The 27,360-nt window shown below is 44.6% G+C and overlaps 1 protein-coding gene across 12 annotated transcripts in view; it reads right to left on the bottom strand.

Annotated features, from left to right (window-relative positions):
- The window catches only part of CRB2 (crumbs cell polarity complex component 2), a 143,653-nt gene that overhangs the window by 38,775 nt on the left and 77,518 nt on the right, over nt 1-27,360 (bottom strand). For 11 of the 12 annotated variants that reach the window (XR_012155262.1, XM_073314519.1, XM_073314520.1 and 8 more), the window contains exon 1: nt 18,404-18,607. The exons of the other annotated variant lie outside the window; for it this stretch is intronic. Coding sequence is in view for 10 of the 11 variants with exons in the window: in XM_073314519.1 (XP_073170620.1) it covers nt 18,404-18,485 (82 nt within the window). In the remaining variant the exon portion in view is untranslated. Of the gene's footprint in view, nt 1-18,403; nt 18,608-27,360 lie in introns of those variants that run through there. 12 annotated transcript variants of the gene reach the window in all.

The raw sequence follows: 27,360 nt of genomic DNA, 5'->3' as shown, positions 1-27,360 counted from the left end.
AACCTGATGGATCTCTGCTCACACTTGTTTACATCCTTTACATATGTTTTCTCTACCCTTTCCATAGATAAACTTGGTGCAATTTCCCTTAATATGAAGGGAATCTACAACCCAAAATAAGTGGTAGAGGTGAGCTACATACCAAGTTAACTAACCACAGGCCAGCTGACTCTATCAAGCCTGCACTGATTTACAGCTCAGTGCCAAGGAGCTAGCATTGCTCCCAATTCCAGCCATCCCACACTCCCAAGGAATGTATTTTTCTTAGCCAGAACCCCAGCGAGCCTGTTCCAAACTAGCCTATTTCACACACAGTCTTTGACCACAAGAAGAGCAACCCAATAATCACTGGCCAAACACAGTATGCCTCAAAGGGAAAGGAGTGATTTCGCACTGCAGTGAAGCGAGTGATAAGTGGGCATGCTCAGAATTAAATCTTGGGTTCAGCTCCCAACATTCAAACCAGATTCTCCCAAGTTTGGGAGGTTTGGATCTGGGGGAGGGTTGTGTTCATTCCCATTCCTAAGACCTTGTTACCCCATTAGCAGCAGGCTGTTGTGGCTAAGAGAAAGAGGCCCTTTCCAGACTAAAACAGTATTATCCCCAAGAAATGTGATGAGATATGCCCACAGAGCTGCAAATCTAGGTGATCCTGGTGAGGTTACACAGGGCATTGGGCAAAGGAGTGGGGCTAAGGGGAACAGAAAGAATGTTTGATGTCTTCACTAATGAAAAGCCAGACTTGTCTTTGTTGTTTCCCTCCATGCAAAATGCTGTACATTTGCCAAGCCAAACAGTGGGGATACTTGTCATTGGTGAGTGAAAACGCAGGGGAGTCCCCATTTGTCTTCCTTCAGAGCTCCCTTTCCAGGCCATTTTTCCATTGAGCAATCAAACTGCAGATTGAGGGTGGAGATGACCTATGGGAGCTAGGGTTGTCCTGCCTGAGTAGCTGTACAGGAGGTTGCCAGAAGATGGGAAGAAAGGGAAGCTAGGTGTCTGTCTGTCTAACCATCTCTCCTCCCTGATATGAGGGGTAGGCAGTTTGATGTTGAGGGTAGGAAGGGGACTCCAAGAGCTTTTTGCAACTCACTTTTCACCCTGGGAACTGCACACAAAGCCCATAGCTGTCAAGTCAAGGGAAGCGTATTGGGTGCAGACAGAGCCCCTTTAAGGCTGGGAATGTACAGTAATTTCCCAGATGAATCGCTGTATTTATGGGTGACACACACACACACACCCCCCCGGCATACATAGGCCTCAAAGCTGAAAGCTTACATAGGCCTCAAAGCTGAAAGCCTACATATCATATTCAGGCAAGTGACAATACAAAAATACAGAAAGGAGGACGAGAAAATAGGCCACTGATGTGGGAAGTTTCTCTGCATTTAAAGTAAGCACATTAGTGTATTAGCAAGGGCTCAGGTGAGATATAACAGGGCAGTGCCACTCTAGCTAGACCTCAGACAGATGCATTATCATTTGAAAGCAAGAGCTAGTGGTCGGAGCAGAGGCCTGGCAGCCTGGAATTCTCAAATAGTAATGTAATGGTAATGTAATCTCTGACAGAGATTCCCTGTGGCTGTTCCTGGCCATGTCACCACGTCTCTGCCTCAGATTCCACGACCCCACTGTCATTGGGAAGACTCTAGTTACTTATTCACCTCCTGGGGTGGGATGCTAATGCTTGTAAAGTGCTATGTAAATGCAGAGTATTAGTAATGAGAGAGGCTTGCAATGTTGTTAATACTCCCTCAGCCCTCTCCTTCCTGCATTTTCCCATATAGGCAGAGCAATGAAATGCAGGACAGACCTTTACTGAAAGCGTCTAACATGCTTGTGTAGGCTTACCGATAGCTGATGGTATCAGCACCCCTGGGATTAGACCTACCCCACATTTTATTACTGTTTCCATTCAAGTCCTTTATGAGAAAAGGAGACAGTCACTCCCTTAAGCTGAATTTTCCATAAGAGCCCCTTTTTATCAGACTGGAATGATCTATCCCTGTATCCATGATGTTCTGATAAGACAGAGCAGCTTAAAAACGTACAACAATATTTCACTCCCAAGAAATCCCAATACTCCTTCCTGCCAGCCAAAGCTCAGACAGTGTCGGTCACTGTCTTCTTGCTTTAATTACATGCAGGAGTAAAGCCTAAGAGTCTTAAATGTCAGGTCAAATCAATCAGAACTGTTATAAACGGTGCGGCAGGTGAACTGGCAGGGAAATTATCTTGGACCAGCCAATTCTGATGTGATATCAGCGCTTGGGGGTTACTTTCATCTGGGGAGACAGGCCTGTGTCCTTGCAAAAGCAGCATACTCTGTCCCATACAATTCAAATGGGCTTTGTGACCAGTTACGGATATTTTGCAGTTGTCTGTAAGATAAACCAGTCTACTCTATTTAGAGAAAATAGTGGCTTCCGTTCAGTGAACTTCAGACTGGGATTTACTTGCAGAAGTTTAGCAAACATATTAAGCTGGGAGGGATGTACTGGATTCACTGACAAAAGTAGCCCCATCCACAATGTAAAATAAAAGGACAAGACAGCATGCACACACACTTGGTGCTGCTTTTTGAAGAACATATCTTCATTCAGCTCCAGATCCCAGCTTGCAGAAGATTCCACAACAGAGAGGTTGGAAATGCCAGGACACTGCAGGCTGGTTTCACACATGTGGGGTCATTATGTGGCATTTGCAGATTATTTTGCAACAGAAAAGTGGATATGTTGGAAATGACCTTCTGTGTGAAAAGTGGCCACAGAGGCAGAATCAAAATTCATGCAACAGTAAACCAAATCTGAGAATAACTACCATTCCTGTTGAGACAGTTCCAACTTCATCTAGCATTATAGGTCCTGGGATCACTAGCATTCGGAGCGAGCCTTGTTTTCATAAGCCAGTGTGTGTCTGGTCCTTTGTCCAGTCCACTCTCTTACTATACATTATCCTGGGCTACCTACTGAAAGGAACAGACCTCCAAGAAATTCCAGCAACTGCAGCTGGAGAGGAGCCAGAACTCAGATGACCAGCAGATTTGTACAGACCAGATATAATGATCAGCTCGCTATCCTCAGTCCTTCAGCCACACTACCACCAGCCCAAGAAGACCCATTTTAACACGTCATGCTCCTTGCTAAAAATCTGCCAGGCGCAAACACCATGGTGTCACTTCCCTGCTGACCTTACACATTCTCCCATTCATGCCTTCATTAACTTAGGGCATTTTTGGTCACGTTTGCCTTGCTCCAATGCATTTTATACATGCCCACTAGTTATTTGTGTCAGTGGCTTTCTATCAACTCACCACCCGCATCAGTTCGTCACTCCCTTTGTACGCAGAGGTGCCCCAAAGCGATTTATCACAGACTTCAGTTTATAAAAGCCTGCTTCAGCCCTGACCTCCTTGTAATTCCTCCCTCCCAAAGACTGCCTTGGTCCCAAGTCTCCCTTTAGGAGCTGTGTGTGTCAGGGGGTACTCAGGAATTTACAAGGTTCCTTCTCATTCTAGCAACATCTACCCCCTGCCCCTTTCTGCCTCTCTCGTGATGTTGCAGAGTGCTGCTGTGCATTGCACTGTCCAGCACTCCCATTATTCTGCCATCAGCCTTTTTATTTACAGATTCCCAGTCAGGCAGAAAACAGAGATGACGAAATCTGCCTGGAATCTGCTATAGCAATTAGAGCAGGGAGCTGGGGAAGCTGTTCTGCAGCAAGGATTCATTTGGTGGTAGACATGAGCCTTTGTGTATCTAATGAGCACCCAGTCTCAACCCGCACCTTCCAGTGGCTGGGAGCACAGTCTCTGCCAGAGAAGGGATTAGGCCCACTGCATGTTAAACTAGCAGCTCTGACCGCAGACCCTGATGCTGGTCCAGGCAAGAGTCTCATCTGCATGCAGAAAAAGCTACTTCCAACAGTGAATGTTCAAGAGCAGAGCTGTTCCTGCTGGGTGTCAGAATGGATGGAACCTAACAGTGCAAGGGCCAGTAAACAACACCATTGGTCTCTCTCTGACTGCATTGCATGCACACACAGGGCAGCGTGGGACAGGTCACATTCCAACACAGCCAGCAAGGACTGGCAGCAGAAAAGTGTCCGTCTCAGCGAGCTCCAACCACGGTGAGGGGTGGGGGCTGCTTCTCTGCCTGCACAAACATAGACAGATCAAGTACTACCCACAGTAGAGCTCGAGTTAGGGGTAACGTGCCCTCTTTTTTCCAAACCTTTTTGTAACAGACAAAAGGCTGTTCTCAATCCTAGAGCCTTCCCCGCCGCTCTGTTTTGGTTCACCATGTGACTATGCTGCTCATGAATGTGTGTGGCTCGTGAAGATTCACTTGATCATAGAGAAAAGATTCAATGACAAGTACAGGGTCCCATCGCTACACACAAGAGCTGTGAGCATGGAGCAGAACCCACCTGCAGACAGCTAAGGAAACAGACACAGTATGGAGCTGAAAGGCCTTCCTGACCCATCACAGAAAGACAGGAAGGTTCTAAGCGGCCGTAACATGTTCCATTCTCTTCCTAGCTCATGCTGGTTAGTGTCATGGCCTAGGACCCAGCTTGTATGGATGGCCCTCACCACTAGTTGTTGTGATGAGTTGTTTAACCAGTTATGTAATGTAGGGTGGATAGCCAATGTTGTTCCCGTACTAGTATTAACTACTACATGGCCCATTGCTAGTTTAACTATGCTTACAAGTGACCGCCCCCTCCTAGCCTAAGAGTTTGCGGAAGACTGCCTTGATGGGAGCAGGTCAGTTTAGGAGCAGATTGTTCCAATTCCTTAGATTTAATGTAGAAATAAATTGTATATTTTGTCACCTCTGCCAGATGAATCAGAACTAATCGAGTTTGTGTCATAGGCCCTATACCACTAACAGCAATTCTCCGTTCCTGCTTTATAGATCTCGTCTCCTAACAGAGCCGGTACAAGTACTCATGGTTCCAGACAGCAGATAGAACTGGCCACCTCGAGAGCTGATACAGGTGTCAGCTAGGTCAAATGCTGCAGAGATCACTACAGGATCCCTGGTACACAGTGAAATCTACAATGGGGAAGATGAACGTATGGAAGAACTTCCCCTCCGTTGGCAGAGCTCACAATGGCATGGGCAGTTCAGTGGCAGTACAACATTTGTGTTCGGGCAGCACAGAACTACCATCTCTAGCCCCTGCCAGAGCTCTCCCAGTAGAAAGTGTTCCAGTACAACACTGGTACCCGCTTCTTCTTCTAACGAAAACATCACAGTGCAGTCCTGCTCCTGTAAAGGGCAGCCTTTGGATTCCAGTACACCTGCAGATTCAGTTCTTCTTGCTGAAACAGCCATTACTTCCACCCACGGGAGATTATAAGAGAAAGGTGAAAAAATAAATTCAGGAGGCTAATCGCTAAAGCATGGGATTTTCACACTTACAACAACATTAATAAATATGCAAGAGTCCTAACCAACTGTGAAGAATAATTCAAGGCTCAAGCTTAAACAATGTGTCAAGACACACACAAAAAGCTCCTAATTCATTCATTCAAGATTTATTTTACAGATACAACAATGAGCCACAATCTGCTCTTGGTTACACTGCTGCAAGTCTGAAATAACTCCAATGATTTTAACTGTTAGTCCAGATGTGCACCAGTGTAAGAGCAGAATTTGGCTCAATAGATACAGGAGGTGAACTCATCAGGAGTATATCATTGACTTTAATGAGGCCAGGATTTCATCCGTAGATTGAACGCACTTTGGAAGAGGGTCTTTTTGCTATGGGTTTGTACAATGGCTAGCACTATGGGACCCTGAGCCACAGTTGGACCCCAGGTGCTACAACACTTCAAATAAGTAAATATAATTAACCACCAGCTGCCCTGAATGATATGGAAGTAATGGATTTAGGGAGTGTGGAACAGTAATTTCCCACATCAAAGACAAACCTGGGTTGGTTGTCTCTATAACCTTTCTCTTCAGCACGAGGATGCTGGTCAAGGAGACAACTAATTAGCTGGTAAATAGAGAAAACTAACAGAGCAAGAATTCTCAAGAACAAGGAGAAATGGATTTTCTGTTCCATCTCTCTCAAACCACTCGAGCCCCAGAAGTAGCTCAGTCCTCTATGGGACTCTATAGACCACTGCTTGATGAGAATTTTATTAGTGTGTTTGTCTTATGTATTGAAGTTAAACACACATAAAATCACACTGATTTGGAGATTAAGTGACTTGGAAGTGCAGTGCCCACAGCTCTAATTTAACATTTCCTATGAACACTACATTTTCCTCTTATGCTAACACTGCTGTCCCTTTCAACCTGATCAAGGACAATACTGGCTTTTCGACTACAAACTTCACTAGAAAAGAGAGGCTGACACAATATAGATATTAATTATTATTAATTATTATTATTATTATTAAAGAAGCCAGCTCAGAAGATAGAATTTCAGCAACATGTGACCAACTGAACACAGCAGGTTTATTAACTCAAGTGAGATCACCTGACAATTGCATAGATGACCTGCAGCATTTTCAATACTCTAAGCTGATGTCAAGTAATCAGAATACTAGTTAGCCTCCTGGAGAAAGGTCATTTCTCAGTCAGTCAGAGACTCCTCACACATAGTGTGAGCTTCAAGAATGTGCTCCTTTTTAACTCTGGTTTTGGTCTTTTCATTGATCAGTGCCAGGGACACACATGTTATTTCTTTTCTATTTTGTTAATGAACAATTATGAATATGCATGAGGTGTTCATTACCATAGTGAATAAATTAGCCTTCACGGCTGCATAATACAACAACCACTAAAACATGCTCAAAACCAAACTGCTCCCCAGAGTCATAGACTGGGAAGATCTAGAGAGAGAAGCCACCAAGCCACAGACGTTTTATGACTTTCTATGAAAGACACTGTTGCTAGATTAAAAATGACATTTTGGACTTTCCTTTAATGTGTCACAGGAAGAACACTCTCCCTGATAATCAGAAAGTGAAACCTGCTGTAAAAAACCTGCTAGGGCACCACCACCCACCCACCCTACTCTGAAGTGAAACTGGATGGGGCTACATTTCCCTTTAGAAATAGATTCCACTCATAAAGGAGTGAATTATGATGAACGTCAAAGGCTAAAACAGAGTAGGAGTCAGATATAAAGCACTTGTTGAACTCCTTCAGTGCAGATCTTGTGATGTTCTGTCCCTTTAAATGTTTGAACACACCCCCCTTCCTCCTCAGTGCAAAGCCTCACTTCATGTTGTTTTCAGTTTTGTGACCAGAATAATAAAGTCTCCAGCAGCCAGCCATATTTCTGCCAGCTGCCTGTGTGTCTATCTCCTTCTCTACTGGGTCCAAATATAATAGATCTGGTTTTGCATTAAGTGTAGCTTTCAAAGGAATTTTTTTAAAGATGGGTTTGCGACCTTTTATATTTCTTTGGGACAAAAAGACTCCTGCTAGGGCATTTTGGTATCGTTCTTCTATTCTACTTGTTTTTTCACTTGAGAAATATTAGGAATATCTAGTCTGAGTTTGCTGGACGACTACCTGGGGGTCTTAGAGATGTATGATGTGAGCTCTCATACCTGGATTGTGGGGATGGGGGAATATTTAACAAATGTTTTTCTTCCTCCAAAATGTTTTTTTGTCATTGGAATTAAATACGTATTAAACCTCTCCCCACCAAACAAAAAACAATTCCCCTACGCCCCATAAAACACAGATTTTAAAATCCGACTAAAAGTCTCTTACCCTCTCAGTTTCTCAGGTATCAGTCCCTGGTCTCTTGGGTTGCCATGCTTACACTAGTTCAACAATTCCTATGGATTGTCTTCCAAGCTAGATAGGACCTGAATTTCCAATGTAAAAACAAAACCCAGAAAAGAAGAGACATTTCTGGCCTCCATTACCCACCATAAAAGAAGAAAAAAAGAGAAGACACCAGTATTCTCACACACACAGTTATGCAAGTCACCCATTTGTTCTTGACAGAAGCTTGCACAATTACTCTCTTTCTATAGAAGGAAGGGGCTATGGGACCTGTAGTTCAGATAAAGCAAGATGAGGGGGATCTGACGAAATTGGAGAAAGGCTGGGAAAGGAGTGATAGAAAAGAATGCAGCGAAGTCTCTCTTTTGTAAAAAGAAAAGGAGTACTTGTGGAACCTTAGAGACTAACAAATTTATTTGAGCATAAGCTTTTGTGAGCTACAGCCCACTTCATCGGATGCATTCAGTGAAGTGAGCTGTAGCTCACGAAAGCTTATGCTCAAATAAATTTGTTAGTCTCTAAGGTGCCACAAGTACTCCTTTTCTTTTTGCAGATACAGACTAACACGGCTGCTACTCTGAAACCTCTCTTTTTTAAAATAGCATTTAAATGTTATTGTCTGTCCCATTGTTTGCAAAACCCTATTAGCAGTTTGAAAATAACTTGGTCCCTTGCAAGTTTCTCTATTCAACAAACATTCCCCACAACCAGCCCATTTTGAGCAGAGCTGAAATAAATACAATTTAACTTTTGGTGCCAATATCTCTCTCTGCTCTGATTTCCTGTTAGCACAGCCTGGAGAAGTGTGTTCTATTAGAGACTGCCACCAGCAAATACTTACGCACACTGGAAGGCCAGGGGTCACTTCACAGAGCCTCACTCTCTGTCCCAGAGAGGTCTCTTTCCACAGCATTCATTCATGAAGCATTCTAGCATCAGACAGCCCTGCTCCCTCTCCAGGCTCAGGAGGACACCTCCTTCTTCACTTTGCATTAAAATAAGTTACAAAAAATCTGAAGGTTTCAGAGTAACAGCCGTGTTAGTCTGTATTCGCAAAAAGAAAAGGAGTACTTGTGGCACCTTAGAGACTAACCAATTTATTTGAGCATGAGCTTTCGTGAGCTTTAGTCTCTAAGGTGCCACAAGTACTCCTTTTCTTTTTGCGAAAAAATCTGAAGTTTCTCAGACAGAATCACCCACTCAGGCTTAGTTTCCAGCAGCTCCAATTCACAGTAAGGACTAAGGAGCCTGATGAAATGTTCAGGTTCCCAGCCAGTTACCCAGATGCCAGCAAATGGACATTTATTGTTTTAGAATAGATTCTTTATTCAAAAAGGGCCCATGGTCAAGAAGGACAGCAATTTAAAGCACACAAATATAAGACTTTTGTTATCCAATAGAAAGAGTCCCCACTTGTTACAGCTCCTCCCCTGAGAGCACTGTCCTGGCTCTGAAGTGTCCCTCTTTGACTTAGCTACAGGGCTCATAAATCATGCTTCAGAGGCCGTGATATGCATTGCTTAAAAGCAGCCTCCATTCCCAGGTAATCCTGGAGATGCCCTAGACCTAGAACCATACCAGCTTCTAGTTGGAACTGTATATACAGGCATTTCTAAAGAGCTCACCACAGGAGTTTACCAACACCTTTCTTATCATAGTTATTACACACTTAATACCTTCCATGCTATGCCCTTTAGAAACATTAACTAGCTTCACAACTCCCCTGTGAGACAAGCATTATCCTTACTGTACAGTGGGGCACACAGAGGTTAAGTGACTTGTCCAAGGTCACATGAGCAACTCACAGCACAGCCAGGAAAAGAACAAGAAGTTCTGATCCCCCATCTCCTACTCTAATCACTGAACTAACATTCTCTCCTGTTAGAGATGAAGGACCCAGTGCTTAGGGCAATAGCCTAGGGCTTTGGAGACCTGGATTCAACTTCCTGCCATGCCACAGATTCCCTCTGTGACCTTGGGCAAGTTACTTAGCCTCTCTGTGCCTCTACAGTTTATCTGTACAATGAAATAACATCCCTACTGGGCCTGAGAGAGGTGCTGCCAGGATAAATACAGTAAAGATTATGAGACACTTTGATACCATGGTGATGGAGCCATATATGTACCCTTTAGTATTACAAGAAGATTTTCTAGTCCTACAAAGTTCTAAATGGAAGGGATGAATCACTGTCCACGGCAAGTTTGTCTCCCTGGGAACAGAACTCCTGAATAGGGAGCATCATGCTTGTGTAGGCAGGAGCTTTGCTGATCTGGCCCCTTGTGTAGGTGGTGGTGTAGGAGAGGAAGCAGGTGACATGCTGGGGGTAGGGCTGGAGGCTCCTTTCTCAAGTTTGAGTCAAAAGACCCTCTTCTCACAAATAATGGAGCTGTTCATTGTCAAGCCCGTAACCCTCCGCTCATTATGTCGAAACAAAGGCAGCCCATTCCAGCACTGGGAAGCTCAGACTCGTGGGGAGAGATTGCTCTTCAAAAATGTATTTCCAGGAACAAAGACCATCAAACAGAAATGGGGGGCGGGGGTTTCCTGCTGATGCTTTGCTGCTAAGTCACCAAACTGATGAACAGCGAAGGCTGACCCCACCAACCCTAATGTGTCCTCCAGCCAGTGGGGTGGGGCCAGTGAACATCATAGGACACCAGAATTTATTTTATTTACAACATGGAATAAGAGAATTATCCTCTTAATGATGTACTGAGAGGAGCAAATCACTTTAGCTTGCCTGCATCAAGCAATTGTAACAAGCAAGAGGGTAACTCACGGGAGGTGCTGAGAAGAAACTTGGCCACATCACCAATATGGGACAGGGTTACAAAAAAGTCAAACCTCCATCACATGGCCAGGTTAGTATCCACTGGCTCCAGCTACAACAACCACCACAGTGATCAGCTCCCAGGGGACAGAGGAAATTAAGACCTGGGATTGTACCCATGGGTACTTTGCATGTGGATTTAAGTTTTCTTTGCAAGCCAAAACACAGTCCTGCTTCCATTCAAGGAATGCCAAGCACTTTTTAGACACCCATTAATAACCCTCTGTGACATGGGTATTCTCCCCATCTTACAAATAGGGAAACCAAAGCAGAGAGTGCCAAAGTGATTGACCTTCCTATGGTCGGTCACATGGGGCTTGCCCAAAAGCCAAGGCAAAATCTTAACCCAACTCCAAAGGTCTGTGAAGGTACCATTTTCACACCTTCACAATGGCATGTGCCATGCAACAAATCCATAAATAAATGAACAAAGCCCCCTGCGCCCCTCTACAGTGGGGAAAAAACAAACAAGGCTATTAAAATAAAGTTACCAACTTGGAGCCAAGTTCTCTCTTCAGCCATACTGCACACAGCTCTTGTCATACACAGGGATGCAAGGGCAACATCTGTCTCCTTTTAGGAATTGGGAGGTGATGCTAAATTAAAGTATCCCCCTCTTCTGGACTCCTCTGAAAGAGCTCACACCCTGGGAAAGCATGGCTCTGACCAGGGCTTTAGTGCAGCATTTCTCAAGATGCAGTCTGGAATCTGTTGTGCCCATTAAGTGCTGATTCTAAGTCACCCAGTATTTTAAATGCCCTTCAGCTTTTTACAATAATGGGGTTTGAGCCTGCAAAGTACTAAGCACCTCTGGAAAGTGTTGGATGTCCTCAGGTAGGCGTCACGATGCACCGGAGGTGCTCAGTACTACACCCACATGCAGGAGAGCTCTCTCTTTCTTTGGCACCTCCCAATTTTAGCATTTGAGACTGTTGCTGCCTTTGGCTCCTTAAATGTCATCCTAACATTAACCATGCACAAGGTACCTGCAGCTTCAAACTCCTCCAGACAGCTCCACTGATAAGTTACCATCCAACCTGGTTTTAAACACTCATTTAACATTCCAACAGGGGATCAGCAGACACTGGGGTTATCAGCCCAGACATCACCTTGTTTCCTTCATTTTGGAGGCAACCTTCAACACAGGATAAAGGGGAGCCTTTTAGAGAGTTTAATGTTCCATTAAAATTGAGCAAAATAGTCTCCACAAACAGCAGGAAGTGACAGCAGAGTCCCAGTACTTATGGAGTGAGTGAGGCTTTAAGCTAGTTATCCATCTCTGAACATTTGCTTATGCATGTGCCCTGTAATTGGGGATCATTTTTATTCTGCTGCTTTGTTGGGTGGAATCTCCCAGCAAATAGACACAAATTACCACAAATATATAAGGAAAGGGACCAGTAGTCAGAATGCCTGGGGACTATTCTCAGGACTGACGATAACTGTGTGAGCTTGGGCAAATCAGTTTCCCTTTAGGCATCAGTTTACCCATTTACAAAATAGAAAAAACAACTATGCACTTCACAAGGGTGTCAGGAGGTTTAATTAACCTGCGTAAAGAAGTAGGGAATACTTTAGATTAAAGGTATTATAGAAGTAGAGAGCTTGATATTTTATACACATACACAATGCAGAATCTCGCTCGTGCTAGAAGTGTTACAACTATCTAGCAAAACTCAGTTCTCTCAAGCATCCAAACTTTCATTCCCCTGCTTATATCTGATTTGAATTTATAGATTTTACAACATGATGCCCCAGGACAAACTGCCAAGTGCATTAGTGCACAATCTTTCATGCAGCTCCAGGCTCAAGAAACTTACCATTTCAACACATTCCAGTTGTGGCATCTGTTGCATCAAAGAGCCTCAGGGAGCAGGAGAAAACATAACAGGACAGAATAGGAGCCCCTGTGGTACATAGGGCTAGGCACTATGCCTGGTGTGACTGTGAAGAACTAGTACTGACAATGGGAATGGGGTTCCCTCCTTACCCCCAGGCATCAGAAATGTCACCTCAAACTCTTCCTGAGATACAAGGACCACAAAGGATGGCAACATTCAGAGTCTAAGCAGCACTGGTCTGTTTTTCCTCTGTTTCTGCTTTTCCCTCCCAGAAAGTCACTGGACCGAGAAAGCACAATGCCCACCACTGGGGGGGGGAGTGTGGAAGAGAGGAGAGAAGACTGCCAGAAGGACGAAGAGACATAATGCACCAGGCTCAGAGACTCTTAGGCTGTAATGCGGCTTTTAACTGCTGGCAAGGGCTGCACACAAGATAGATAGCATCTCCATGTGACATGAGACTGAAGAGAGCTGAGTAATGGAATGTGTGCTCTCCCTCCCATTGCAAAGGTTTCCTGGAGGGAGGGGGACAGGGAGTTTATATGCTGTAGCTCCCAGCTTCAACACCTTTGTTACATTGAGTGCACAGCTCTAAGAGGGATTTAGCCATATTCCACTCAATTTTTTTAATATGATCTTTTTAGAAGAGATTACTAGATGCTTAAAAATGTCTATTCTTTGTTACAAAAACTATTTAAGATGTAAGACACTGGTGCATCATGGAATAAATACCTTATGGGCATGGAATGGCCACCATATCTGTGGATTTCCCTGGCTTTCATATTGTTTCAGTTTTGCTTTCCACCATCACCATCTTTCAGGACACAAGCTACAGACCCAAAAGTTTTATATTCCCCCAGTTATATTTCACCTGCCCTGTTCATTTCAGAAACTGGACAAAAAATCCTGATACAACCAGGAGCTGAGAGTAACAGGCCTTCCAGTGGCAAAGCAACAGCAAATGAACTAGATGAAACCTGTAAGTGACTGACAGGAATGATGAAAATCCTAACTCAGTGCAACTTCTACCAGTTACGATAGGCACCTACTAATCAACCCAACACTTTTTCTGCTATAGTAAGAAGCCCAGGCCGAAGGTAAAAGAGGAAACTCCCCAGGTACCAGAGCCACACTTAGAGCAAAAACAACAGCGACAGAACCCGTGAATAAAGGAATGAAAAGAGTTATGTTTCCATAGCAACAGAAAGGCATGTGCTTATATTAGTAAATCCCTGCTGACCTCCACTGATCTTTCCCTATCCTGGTCAGTGCAAGGGATTAGCAGAAAGGCACACTCTCTGGCCTGTTCCCAGGATCCACTCACTAGGAAGGAAGCACGGCAGCCCTGCAAGGAGTTTTAACATAGAAGATCTCCTTTCAACCTCTCAAGTCAGCAATGGGAACAACAAAATCAGGTTCTTCCTTCAGGAACCATGTGGGACTCTTGCAGCAGCTACTCTAGGCTGTTATGAGAGCTCCTTGGGAGTACCTTCAAGGTGCATTCTGGACTCTTCCAAAGCTCCTTGGCACTCTTGACACAGAGGAGGTGACAACAAACCTATGCCATCTCTAATTTGTATTATACATTCTGTGGGCTTTACAAAAATAGAGCAAAACTCCTGCCATTAATCAGTTAAGCACCAAAGACCATAGCCTTGCAATTCTTTCTGAATGCTGACATGTTGGGTAGTCTGCACTGTTGCTGATTTGGCCTTAACAATTCCGTATCCAGTGTTCTTCTTATGGTAGCCCATCACATGGACTTCAATAGGTAACTTCCATTCAATTTGTGCACACTGGATGCAGTCACAGAGTCTTTCCAAAAAACCTGTACTTTGATTAAAAACCACCAACCAACATATGAGCTGAAGGGGGAGGGGTGGCCTGCCTTCTACAAGGAGAAGGAGGGCTTGATCATGCCAGCTGAACAGAACAGAGTGATCAGTTCTTTTGTTGGTTCCCCCTGTGATCAGGAGAGGTGCTGCTGAACTAGTGTCTCCTTCCACAAATAAACTTTTTGCTTGACCTTGCTGGTCTCATTCATATGTCATCTCACTGCCAGAAACTGGGGAATTCATCTGCTTTCATGGCATCACTGCCCACTCTGTGTCCCAGGAGCTGGACAGCCTGTTTAGCTGAGGCTTACTGGGCACTTGCTACACATGACAAATCACAGGACAGAGATTTGAAGGGAATCTGCAAAGATTATGATGATTGGTTAAAATTCTTCCTCCCCATTTTCCCCATAGCAACTATTCAGGCTTTTGTACTGTTGTTCCAATAGAACGTAAAGGAGAGAATCTGCTGTGAAATGGAGGGAACGCGCAGGTTGAAATACAACCCACTGGCTGAATCTGAGTGTCAGTCATACCACCTCAGTTAGGGTCTTGTCATATCTCACAAACTCTGCTAAGCTGGGTATGGTACTAGGACAAGAGACCTCTACAGGAAGCCCAGCGTGATCCAAAAGCAGTGCTTGCAATTCAGTACGCAATTTCTCGGAGACAGTACTGAATCAATGGCCCAAGCAGAGTGCTAGAGAGCCCTGTGCTGCTACAGGCATCTTTCAAAGGAGACATTAAACAGAGGGCCTGACTACGTGTGGTCTTAAAAGATTCAGTAACTTTTTGGCAGAGCAGGGGTGCAATCCCAGTGCATTAGCCAAATTCCAGTTTGAGTACTAATTAAAATACTGTGGGCATGATTCTGCTCTTCAGTACCCCTGTACATCAAGATTAACTCCACTGAAGTCAACAGAGCTAAACCTATGTAAATGAGATCAGAACGGAGTCCTGCTTGACTAAATTATCATTAGCTACAGCTGGATATAGTAGCATCTTCACTCCCTGACTTCAACTGTAGTGCACTGTTGCTGTGCCCTGTTAAACAGCTGCCAGGTTCCAGAGGTGGCTGCATTTTAATGGCTGGGGGGGCAGGGGAGGGTAGCCAATATATCAGTTTATTATATTTGTAGAGTGCTACTTTAGGGCCAAAGCACAGGACTTTTCACTGGGAAGCCTGGGCTGAATTCCCAGCTCAGCCACAGAGTCACTTAATGTCTGTACCTCAGTTTCCTCTTGTAAAGTGGAAATAATATTTACCTACTTCAAAGGAGAAAAGTGATAGTTCCTGGCTCTCTGCCTTCCGACTTGTAGCAAATCACTGGACAGCAATGCCAAGCACTGGGTAAGAATCCACAGGGCAGACCAGTGCCAAAATTATGGCTCAAAATATTAATAGTGTTAATCAGAGCTACTCTACCACAGGGAGTTAAACCCATTGTAAACATAGAAACAGATAGCCAGCCAGGTCTCTGTCATCTGTCTATTGTTTAATGTGCATCTGAAGATGCAACTATTTCTATTATTAAGTTTCCAGGATTTGTGGGAGGGTGCTAGAGCTATAAATCCATGTTTTATGGTAGTTTTGAATATACTGCCCCAGTAATTCTTTGATCTTTCAGTTCCTATTGCACCCCAGTATTTCCCCTTAATAAACACACCTCTGGGCTGACCTTCCTGGTTTACACATTCTCTGATCTCTCAGCCATTTCCACAGATCAAACGCTGAAATAGGGGTTTTCCTGTGTACTCAGTTAACCAAAGTGGCTCACAAGATTTAATTTCTAATTCCAATCTAAATACTTTGGCAGTCAACATAGACAACAGTGAGACTGTTAAAAAGGGAGCATTGCTTTGAACAGTGTTTAAGATGTAAATTGTGTGTATGTCAGAGCTAATCTCAAGAGCCTACCCTAGAGCAGATAACAAACCCAGAGAAGAGACATTTGCCTGCAAACGTCCTTCCACAATAGGTGTCCAAAGCATTTGCCAGACCAAAGGTATGTGAAGTAAGGTGCCTGTTTAATTGAGTGGGGCAGCAAGACATGGAAGTTGGGTTTTAAATCCACTTTCCGGCATGTACTCTTCAAGACATCAAATGAACTAGACCAATATTAGCTGAGAACTACTCTGTCTCTGCCCATACTCCAGGAAGCAGCAGAACTGCGTTCATGTAGACAGCCAGCATCATTACCCTCAGAGTTTATTCCAGACATGAGAACTTGGAGCTAATGCGGGTCTGATTGCTTCACAGCATGGTCTAGTGGTTACAACTAGGAACTGGAAGTCTGGACCCCAGGACTATTCTCAACCACTCTTACTCTGTGACTTTGAGCAAGTCACCCAGTCGCTCTGTGCCTCAGTTTCCGATATCTGTAAAATGGGGATAATTATAATTACCTGTCTCACAAGGGCAAGGAGGGACTTTTTAATAAAGTGCTTGGAAATCCTGAGGTGAAAGGTATTACAGAAATGCAAACCATTTACTATTAAATCTTCTGGCAGATTTCCCTCTGTAAATGGGAATAGTTTGGGTGTCTGTGGAAACTCCGGCTTGTGCTATGCTTTACAAGTGGATTTCTAAATAGGGCACTCACTCCAACTCTAACAAAAGAGAGAGTGATATCTTCTGTAGGTTGTTGCTCCAAAGAGAGGGAGGATATCAATGCAAAGACAAAACAGCATATATCCCCAAGGAGCATTCCATCCCTGACACAGCCACGTACTAGCAATTCTGTACATGCAATGGGCCTTCCTTCTGCACAACACAAAGCCATCGTAATTGCTTCACACTTTAAACTAGTAGCTATGGTTACTGGACACAAAAGACAGCCCCAAAGCTTCCCTGTGGCCAGAGGAATTCCAGGCACTTGGAGCCAACACATCAGACAAAGAAGTTAGTACAAAGAAGTTAGTACGGAAGAGAGAAAATTCAGGGGAAAAACGAAACAAAACAGTTCAACTCAAGCGTTAAGGTGTCTAACAGTATCAGAACAAGGCAGATGCAGGAAGGCTACTGGGGTAGAACTTTTAGGGGCATGGAAAGAAGTACTGAGGTTTCAACAACTTGAAATAGGTCCTAGTGCTGTGGATAAAACTAGAAGGCTCAGTTAGATAGAGTATGGCAGGAAAAGAGCACTCTGAATCAATAACTTTGTGTTTCCTAGTTCCCTATGTTTTACCCTCACATCTATGCATCCCTGTCACTGACTGCTGTTGCCCTAACGGAGAGAGGACCTTATCCACGCATTGGCCTGGCAGTATTGGGGAGGACTAGGGAGGTCAGTTCAATCCCCATCTTCCTTCCCAGTAAAAGGCTTGGCATGTTCCTGACATGACCTTATAATCCCTAGATGACTAAACCAGATGTCTAGGCCCAGCAGATCCCCAGACACCCATTTCAGAAGAAACACAGGGAAGCCTATTTTCCAGAGCATGCAAGAAATTAGACCCAGGAGTGAGTGTATTTTAAGCCCAGGTGCAGAGCTGCTTATGCACCTCTAGAGGCTCACCCCAGCTCTAAAAGCATATTCCCCAGCTCTGAAAGAAAGTCCAAAAAGTCCCACCAATATGATACAATCTTTGGGCATCTCATCACTCTCTGCATCTTACAGAATAGATCAAATTTATTAAAGTTTTCTAAAATAGAACCTTTTGCCTCCTTCCCTTCTCCTCCTCCATTTTGTACCAGAACTACCTGCCAACAAAAAACCCATTACTCATCTTCCGGGATGCCCCACCACCACCATCACCAAATGGACTTAAAATTGAAAGTATAAGCTATTCCTGTGCATTTGTTCTGCATGAGCATAAACATGAAGTTCAGGAGACTTTACTAAAGTTTTCAGCTCACTGTCTGATAGGGAGAACAATTACTGCAATAGCGGAATACTTAATTACACATTACACACACAGAAAGTCTCGTTCTTGTTTATAAACACACACCCCTAAGCTGTGAAACGCCTTTGTATCTCCAAGATGAGAAGTTTCCAAGTTCCACAGCTACTGAATGTGGAAGCAACAATTCTGTCATATCAATTAACACAAGGCCAAGTAATTTCTGACTGTTAGCCAAAGTTAGTGCATATTAACTGGTTAAGAGCCAGACACAGAAAATGAAAACTTACCCCAAAGCAAAAGGGAGAGTGGCAGCAGGAGAGCGGCATGGTATGCACTGGATAGAATTCTCTGTAATTCCATGGCAAGCATAAGAGTGGCGGTCCTAAAAGCCTCAAGAGAGGAACAGAGGCTGGGAGTTGGTAAAGGCAGGTTCTCCCAACATCCCAGACCAGAAATGTTTTCCTATCAGTGGCACTCACTCCATGCTTTGTCGATTTAGGGACTAGCACTAACCCAGTGGACAGAGTCGCTGTCCACTTTGAAACGCTTTACTCATGCTGTTGGAGTGAATGGAAAACACTGCCTGGATCACATGGACCGGACTGGACAACTAAAGACTATAGTTGCCAGCATTTACCTGGCAAAGCCCAGAGCAGGAGGGTGGGCAAGTAATAGCTGAATGTTAAAAGAGGAGAAGCACAGGACGAAGAAGGGAGTGGGGGCTGGTATTTTATTAGCTTTCTCCCCATCCCTCCCCTGCTCTAAACAAGAGAGAACATAAGAACATAGGTCTTGTCTGTTTTCTGTCTGCCTGGGAAGCAAGTCAGCCCCAGGTCGCCTGCATAGCAGTGAAGGGCACTCGCAGACCCACTGTCCTGGGGAGCAGAGCTGGGAATCAAATATAGGAAATCAGTTTCTTGATCAATTATGGTCTATGAACAAAACCCAGATGTAAATGAATCACACTTTTCCCATAGAGGCTGCTTTGTTCAGTGGGACAGTTTGATTAGCACAAGGATCTAACACTAAATCCAGAAGGCAGAATTCTATTCCAATATTTGCTGCTGCTCAGATGCTATGTCTTCTTTGCAAGGTTCAACGAAAACAGGGGGCACACTGTGGGTGTTGTGGTGTGAGAATGGGACTGGAGGCCAGGCACTCCCAAACTCTCCTCCCAACTTTAATACCAACTTCTCCTGGGGCCTTGGGCAAGTCACTTAACCTCTGAACCTTAGTTTTCTCATCTGTAAAATAAGACCAATTATTATCCTACCTACCCTAGATGGGCATTGCAAGAATGTATTAATAATCAGGCCAAAGACAGTCATATCATACCCAAAGAGGTTTAGGGATGCAAAATCCAAACCCTATTCAATGCTTTCCCAGGATAACACAGAAATTAACGAAGCATTTCAGTTCCACAATGATGGTGTTTGTATTCAATCTCCTCAGTGAATGGAAAGGCAGCTGTCTGTATGGGGCCTGTGAGTTGCTAACCCAACAATCAGCAACAGCATAAACTGTGATGCTAAATAAACAGAGTGAAGCAAGGAAGGAGCTGCAGTCCGTCCCCATCAGAATTGCTGCATCAAAGCAATGCTCCAGCTGACCCAGCATAATACACCCTGCAGAGATGATATCCTGGTCCCAGTGAAGTCAGTGGGAGTTGGGGGAAGAAGGGAAAAAGCCACTAACCATGGTATCTGGGCACTAGCAGAATAACTGTGCAGCAAAATCCAGTCAGAAGCAGCATTCTCTGCCCCTCCCTTTAATTACACCATTTGAGCATGTAAATAAAGGAAGCGGTTTGGGTTTGTACAACCCCACCAATCCTGTTGATCCGACAGTACAAATATTTAGGCTCATTCTGGTTTTCAGTGGCATCCCAAATTCCTAGCCAGGGTCCTTGTGTAGAAAAAGTCCTGAAACCTCTGGTTGTAAAATCCTTATCCATTAAGTGGGTGTTGGAATTAGAGCAATTTCACAGGAGCACCCAGATACCTTCCTTAGCATAGGGATGCTGGGAGATTTAATTGATGCATGTCTATAAAGTGACCTGAGATCCCTGGATAAAAGATGCTATAGTAAGACAACACAAAGTGGCTACATTCCAGTGGTGGATGAAGTAAACCTGGGGTATGGAGTACTTGGGTTTTAAGACCATTCAATAAGATAATATTTCTGTCCCTTTCCAGCAGCTGATCCCCATGCTGGAGCAGGTATCCCTTCTGATCTTTAGGGAGTACCTATCCCATTAGTTTCACTTGGCCCCAGCTGTTCACCCTCCGTGTGAAACAGCAAAACTTTAAAAATGCCATTTGATGAACTTTAGTAAGTGGGAGATATTGCAGAGCATGTTAAAAACCAATCCATTGGTTGAAGGTTAATGACATTTCTCTCTAGCAGTTGGTCAGATATAGAGAATGACCAATTGCCTAAAGAAAATCTACAAGAGACTGAATTGTTTTCTCAGTGCCACCCAGGCAACTTTTACTGAAGTCAATGAGAGTTGCACCTATGTAATCCAAGAACAGAATCAACTACAATAGCTTCTGCTATAGGTTCATCAGTGTTTCAGAGGTGGGAAAATCTGCTCATGTTCTATGCTTCATCACAGAGATTAGGAGCCGTCAGAAAGATCGTGCTTACCTGTGACCATTTAGTATCTTCAAATCCAAACCATAATTGGATTTAATTAAGGCTAATGGGAGTTACGTAGATAACCCCTGCCCACCAAAGAACTGAATAGACAGGACAGATGAGATTTCATAGAACTGTCTGCTTTAAATGAGAAGCACTGGTATCTTAGCCCCAGACCAGGAAGCAGGGGGCAAGCGCAGGTATGCTCAGGTGTCAGCTTTAAATGCTGCACTGACTTCCTTTTCTTCAAACAAAAACCGAAATAGCTGGCCTGTTTCTCAGCAGCCCTGATCACCTGCATCTCCATCGGTGCTGGGGCTGCTCGGAACTTCTGAGAAATGAGGCCATAAACCTTTTGCAACTTCTCCTCTGTGCTTTCTTCAGACAGGGCATTCCAAGGCAGAATCCTTCTCTTTAGTCCTTTCCTTTCCCTGGCCTGTTTTAACGCATCCTGGGCCAGGTCCTCTCTTCAACTAAGTACATTGGTGTAAACAGCAGAATTTATCCACCTATCACACATGATATCAGGTGCACCATCATGACTGTACACTGAGGGCTTTTGCCCCTATATTCACTGCTCACTGACATCCTCCTGCAGAGGACTATTCACATGTTAGCCATTTTTAAGAAAAGAAATGTAAAATCCTGCATGAGCACAAGTACACATGCTCCATATTCCAAGGTCCTCCGTGGTAAAGTTAAACCACAGAGATATGTGAATCACCCAGGAACAAGGGAATAGGACATGCTTACACAGTAAGCAGAGGAATTCTCCCTCTGCAGCAATGCAGCAGCATGGCTTAATTGGCTGAATACGATAAATGCAGTGTCAGAGGGAAAGTATCCACAGAGGTCATTCCAGAAGCCACAACGCAATGAAATCCAGTTCAGATTTTCAGATGCCTGGGGCCTGGCTGATGCAGACTAAGAAATGTGTACACGGGGAGGGGACTGAGTAGAAAGGATGATGGAAGGTGGGGGGGGGAGAGAAAACCTTATCAAAGAAACATAATGGAACTGGACAAGAACCAAGAGTCCCACCCAGTCTAAGCAATTAGATTGTCCTTGGATTTAGGTGGGCCAACAATAATCAAGTTCCCAAAATCCTTAGGGGCTCATTCTCCCAGGTCTCACACACTTGTCGGACAAGAAAATATTGTCCTCCATAATTAGCCTCGGGACCAAGTTTCCCTGACTGGCAACTCCCCAAGGCCCTCAAACATTGTGCCACTCACTTGGGGATCTGTCTGAGCAGACACACACCCATAGGTATCGCATTATCAGGTAAAAATAAATGCTTTGTCCTTCTCTAGCATTTCCTACCCAAAAAGTTTAGCCTCAACTCTCTGGGAGGCAAGTATCAGGGGGTAGCCGTGTTAGTCTGTATCCACAAAAACAACAAGGAGTCCGGTGGCACCTTAAAGACTAACATTTATTTGAGCATAAGCTTTTGTGGGTAAAAACCCCCACTTCTTCAGATGCATGGAGTGAAAATTACAGACGCAGACATAAATATACTGACATCTGAGGAGAAGGGAGTTACTTCACAAGTAGAGAACCAGTGTCGACAGGGCCAATTCTATCAGGTTGGATGTAGTCCACTCCCAACAATAGATGAGGAGGTGTCAATTCCAGGAGAGGCAAAGCTGCTTCTATGATGAGCCAGCCACTCCCAGTCCCTATTTAAGCCCAAATTAATGGTGTTAAATTTGCAAATGAATTTTAGTTCTGCTGTTTCTCTTTGAAGTCTGTTTCTGAAGTTTTTTTGTTCAAGTATAGCTACTTTCAAATCTGTTATAGAATGTCCAGGAAGATTGAAGTGTTCTCCCACTGGCTTTTGTATGTTGCCATTCCTGATTTCTGATTTGTGTCCATTTATTCTTTTACGTAGGGACTGTCCAGTTTGGCCAATGTACATGGCAGAGGGGCATTGCTGGCACATGATGGCATATATCACATTAGTAGACGTGCAGGTGAATGAGCCTCTGATGGTGTGGCTGATGTGGTTGGCTCCTCCGATGGTGTCGCTAGAGTACATATGGGGAGAGAATAAGCAACGAGGTTTGCTACAAGGATTGGTTCCTGGGTTAGTGTTTCTGTGGTGTGGTGTGTAGTTGCTAGTGAGTATTTGCTTCAGGTTGTGGGGCTGTCTGTAAGCGAGGACTGGCCTGTCTCCCAAGGTCTGGGAGAGTGAGAGATTGTTTTTCAGGATAGGTTGTAGATCGTTGATAATGTGCTGGAGAGGTTTTAGCTGGGGGCTGTACGTGATGGCCAGTGGTGTTCTATTATTTTCCTTGTGGGGCCTGTCCTGTAGTAGGTGATTTCTGGGTACCCGTCTCACTCTGTCAATCTGTTTCCTCATTTCCCCAGGTGGGTATTGTAGTTTTAAGAATTCTTGATAGAGATCTTGTAGGTGTTTGTCTCTGTCTGAGGGATTGGAGCAAATTTGGTTGTATCTTAGGGCTTGGCTTAGTGGATTGTGTGATGTGTCCTGGATGGAAGCTGAAGGCATGTAGGTAAGTATAGCGGTCAGTTGGTTTCCAGTACAGGGTGGTGTTTATGTGACCATCACTTATTTACACTGTAGTGTCCACCAAGTGGATCTCTTGTGTGGACTGGTCCAGGTGGAGGTTGGATGGTGGGGTGGAAATTGTTCAAATTCAGGTGGAATTCTTCAAGGGATCTCCCTCCTGTGGGTCCATATGATGAAGATGTCATCAATGTAGCACAAGTAGAGAAGGGGCGCTAGGGGACAAGAGCTGAGGAAGCGTTGTTCTAAGTCAGCCATAAGAATGTTGGCATACGGTGGGGCCATGCGGGTACCCATAGCAGTGCCGCTGACTTGAAGGTTTAAGTTGTCCCCAAATCTGAAATGGTTGTGGGTGAGGACAAAGTCATAAAGCTCAGCCACCAGGTGTGCCATGGCCTCATCAGGGATACTGTTCTTGACAGCTTGTAGTACATCCCCATGTGGAATATTGGTATAAAGAACTTCTACATCCATGGTGGCCAGGATGGTTTTTCCAGGAAGATGACCAATGCGTTGTAGTTTCCTCAGAAAGTCGGTGGGAGGCAGGCGACTACATTATCCCCATTTTACAGATGAAGTTGAGGTACAGAGAGGTTTAGTGACCTGCCCAAGGCTGCATAGCGAGTAACTGGCAAAGACAGGAACAGAGCCCAGGCTTTGAGATAGCCAGCCCCAGATCTTCAGCTGGTGTCAATCTGTGTCGTTCCACTGAAGACAATGGGGCGGTGTCAATTTATCCTAGCTAAGGATCTGCCACCAGTCAAGTTTTAACCCCAGGAGCTGTCAGCTAAGGATGTGCACCATGGCTTCCTCTGTCCAGGCTAAGGGACGTCAAAGTAGTCCTACAAAGCCAGCTCAGGACAGTCAAATGCAAACAGCTTTATGGATTTCAGTAAGGCATTTGACAGAGTTCTGCATGGGAAACTATTAGTTAAACCAAAGAATATGGGGATTAATTTTGAGAATTGAGAGGTGGATAAGGAACTGGTTAAAAGGGAGACTACAAAGGATCATACAGAAAGTGAACTGTCAGGCTGGAGGCAAGTTACTAGTGGACTTCCTCAGGGATCGGTCTTGGGACTGATCTTATTTAAGATTTTCATTCATGACCTTGGCACACACAAAAAGGGAGTGTGCTAATAGAATTTGAGGATGACACAAAGTTGGGAGATATTACCAAAATGGAGGTGGACCAGAATATCACACAAGAAGATCTTAAAAACTGGAGTAGTAAAAATGGGATGAAATTTCATAGTGCAAATTGCAAGGTCATGTACTTAGGGACTAAACAAGAATTTTTGCTATAAGCTTGGCATGTATCAGTTGGAAGCGACAAAAGAGGAGAAAGACCTGGATATATCAGCTGATCACAGGAGGAGTACGAGCTGCCAAAGGCTAATGAAATCCTAGGATGCATCAGGTGAGGTATTTCCAGTAGTGATAGGGAAGTGTTATTCCCATTATACAAGGCACTGGTGAGACCTCATCTGGAATACTGTGTGCAATTCTGGTCTCCCCTGTTTATGAAAGATGAATTCAAACTGGAACACATGCAGAGAAGGGCTCAGTGGATGATCCAAGGAATGAAAAAACCTACTGTACGAGAGGAGACTCAACTTGGCTTGTTTAGCCTAACCAAATGAAGGCTGAGGGGAGATACAATTGCTCTATATAAATACATCAGACAGATAAATACCAGGGAGGGAGAAGAGTTACTTAAGTTAAGCACCAATGTGGACACAAGAAGAAATGGACATAAACTGACCATCAACAAGTTAAGGCTTGAAATTAGATAAAGGGTTTTAACCATCAGAGGAGTGAAGTTCTGGAACAGCCTCCCAAGGGGAGCAGTGGAGGCAAAAAACCTAACTGGCTTCAAGATAAGTTTATGGAGGGGATGGTATGATGGGACTGCCTACAATGGCATGTGTCCCATCTGCAACTGCTAGTAGCAAATATCTGCAACGGCCAGAGATGGAACACTACATGGGGAAGGCTCTCAGTTACTACAAAGAATTCTTTCCCATGCGTCTGGCTGGTGGGTCTCGCTAACACTCTCAGGGTCCAATTGATCACTATATTTGGGGTCAGGAAGGAATTTTCTCTCAGGTCAGATTGGTAGAAACCCTGGCGTTTTTTCGCCTTCTCTGCATCATGGGGTATGGGTCACTTGCTGGTTTACACTAGAGTAAATGGCAGATTCTCTATAACTTTAAGTCTTTAAATTATGATTTGAGGACTTCAGTAACTCAGACAGAGGTTATGGGTCTATTACAGGAGAGGGTGGGTGAGGTTCTTTGGCTTGCAATGTGCAGGAGGTCAGACTAGATGATCCCAATGGTCCCTTCTGCCCTCAAAGTCTATGAGCAGCTGAGTCCAGAGGGGAGAGCAGAGCAGAGAGAGATTCTTCCAGGAGAAGCCCAGCATGGCAGTAATATTGTGCTCCCAACACAATCCTCTTCCGAATGGAAATCCACCACTGGCAGACCAACGAGAAATTCCTTTCGCGGAATGCTGTAGTCAGCTAAGAGGTGGAGGAGAGCTCAGATCAGCATCTGATTAGAAGTATTTTATATAATGTCTTTCATACAGACTGGCATAACACTTCACAAAGGTAAGAGCCAAACAGCAGAGGGAAAGGTACAGAGAAGACTGGCATAACAGAAGGGAGATTGTATGAAGGAACAGAGGAGACAGACAGAATCCTCTTGCAATATAGAAAGAGATACTATAAAAATCATCTGTATTTGCCTCTCCGGATGCTGGGCAGGTACATGGCTTGGCCCAACCATAACAGAACATGTCACCACCACAATCCTGCACAACCTCTCCATGCTCATGGAAAGTCTGCTCAATCACTTACATGGTCACCATGCAGAAGATATACCCATTAATTAGGGACAGTTTTCATTCACTCCTGACCTGGGTTGGATTTGAACTTCCTACATATCACTGAGGAATTCCCTATCCCATGCCTAGTAACTTGCAGCTGCCCAGTGCTTCTCTCTCAAATCAAATCCTAAACCACAAATCAGAAATTAATGTAGATAAAAATGCAATTCAGACAGAACAGCCACAAAAGTTGCTAACAGAACAATCCTCACTCTGGAAAACATGTGATGGCCTCTCCCCAGCTGGTCATGGACTCTGGGGCCTGCACAGAGATCTCCCATCCCAGGGAGAGTCATTGGGTATGTCTACACTACGGAATAAGGTTGAATTTATAGAAGTCGGTTTTTTAGAAATCGGTTTTATATATTCGAGTGTGTGTGTCCCCACAGAAAATGCTCTAAGTGCATTAAGTGCATTAACTCGGCGGAGCGCTTCCACAGTACCGAGGCTAGAGTCGACTTCCGGAGCGTTGCACTGTGGGTAGCTATCCCACAGTTCCCGCAGTCTCCGCTGCCCATTGGAATTCTGGGTTGAGATCCCAATGCCTGATGGGGCTAAAACATTGTCGCGGGTGGTTCTGGGTACATATCATCAGGCCCCCGTTCCCTCCCTCCCTCCGTGAAAGCAAGGGCAGACAATCATTTCGCGCCTTTTTTCCTGAGTTACCTGTGCAGACGCCATACCACTGCAAGCATGGAGCCCGCTCAGGTAACCGTCACCCTATGTCTCCTGGGTGCTGGCAGACGCGGTACGGCATTGCTACACAGTAGCAGCAACCCCTTGCCTTGTGGCAGCAGATGGTACAGTACGACTGGTAGCCATCATCGTTATGTCCGAGGTGCTCCTGGCCACGTCGGCTGGGAGCGCCTGGGCAGACATGGGTGCAGGGACTAAATTTGGAGTGACTTGACCAGGTCATTCTCTTTAGTCCTGCAGTCAGTCCTATTGAACCGTCTTATGGTGAGCGGGCAGGCGATACGGACTGCTAGCAGTCGTACTGTACCATCTTCTGCCGACCAGCCATGAGATGTGGATGGCATGCAGTCCTTCTGCACCGTCTGCTGCCAGCCAAAGATGTAAAAGATAGATGGAGTGGATCAAAACAAGAAATAGACCAGATTTGTTTTGTACTCATTTGCTTCCCCCCCTCCCCTGTCTAGGGGACTCATTCTTCTAGATCAC

The sequence above is a fragment of the Lepidochelys kempii genome, chromosome 16 (genome assembly GCF_965140265.1).
Source record: "Lepidochelys kempii isolate rLepKem1 chromosome 16, rLepKem1.hap2, whole genome shotgun sequence".
Lineage (NCBI taxonomy): Eukaryota > Metazoa > Chordata > Testudines > Cheloniidae > Lepidochelys > Lepidochelys kempii.
The sequence above is the reverse complement of the archived record's forward strand: the minus strand, read 5'-3'. Positions and strand labels throughout refer to the sequence as shown.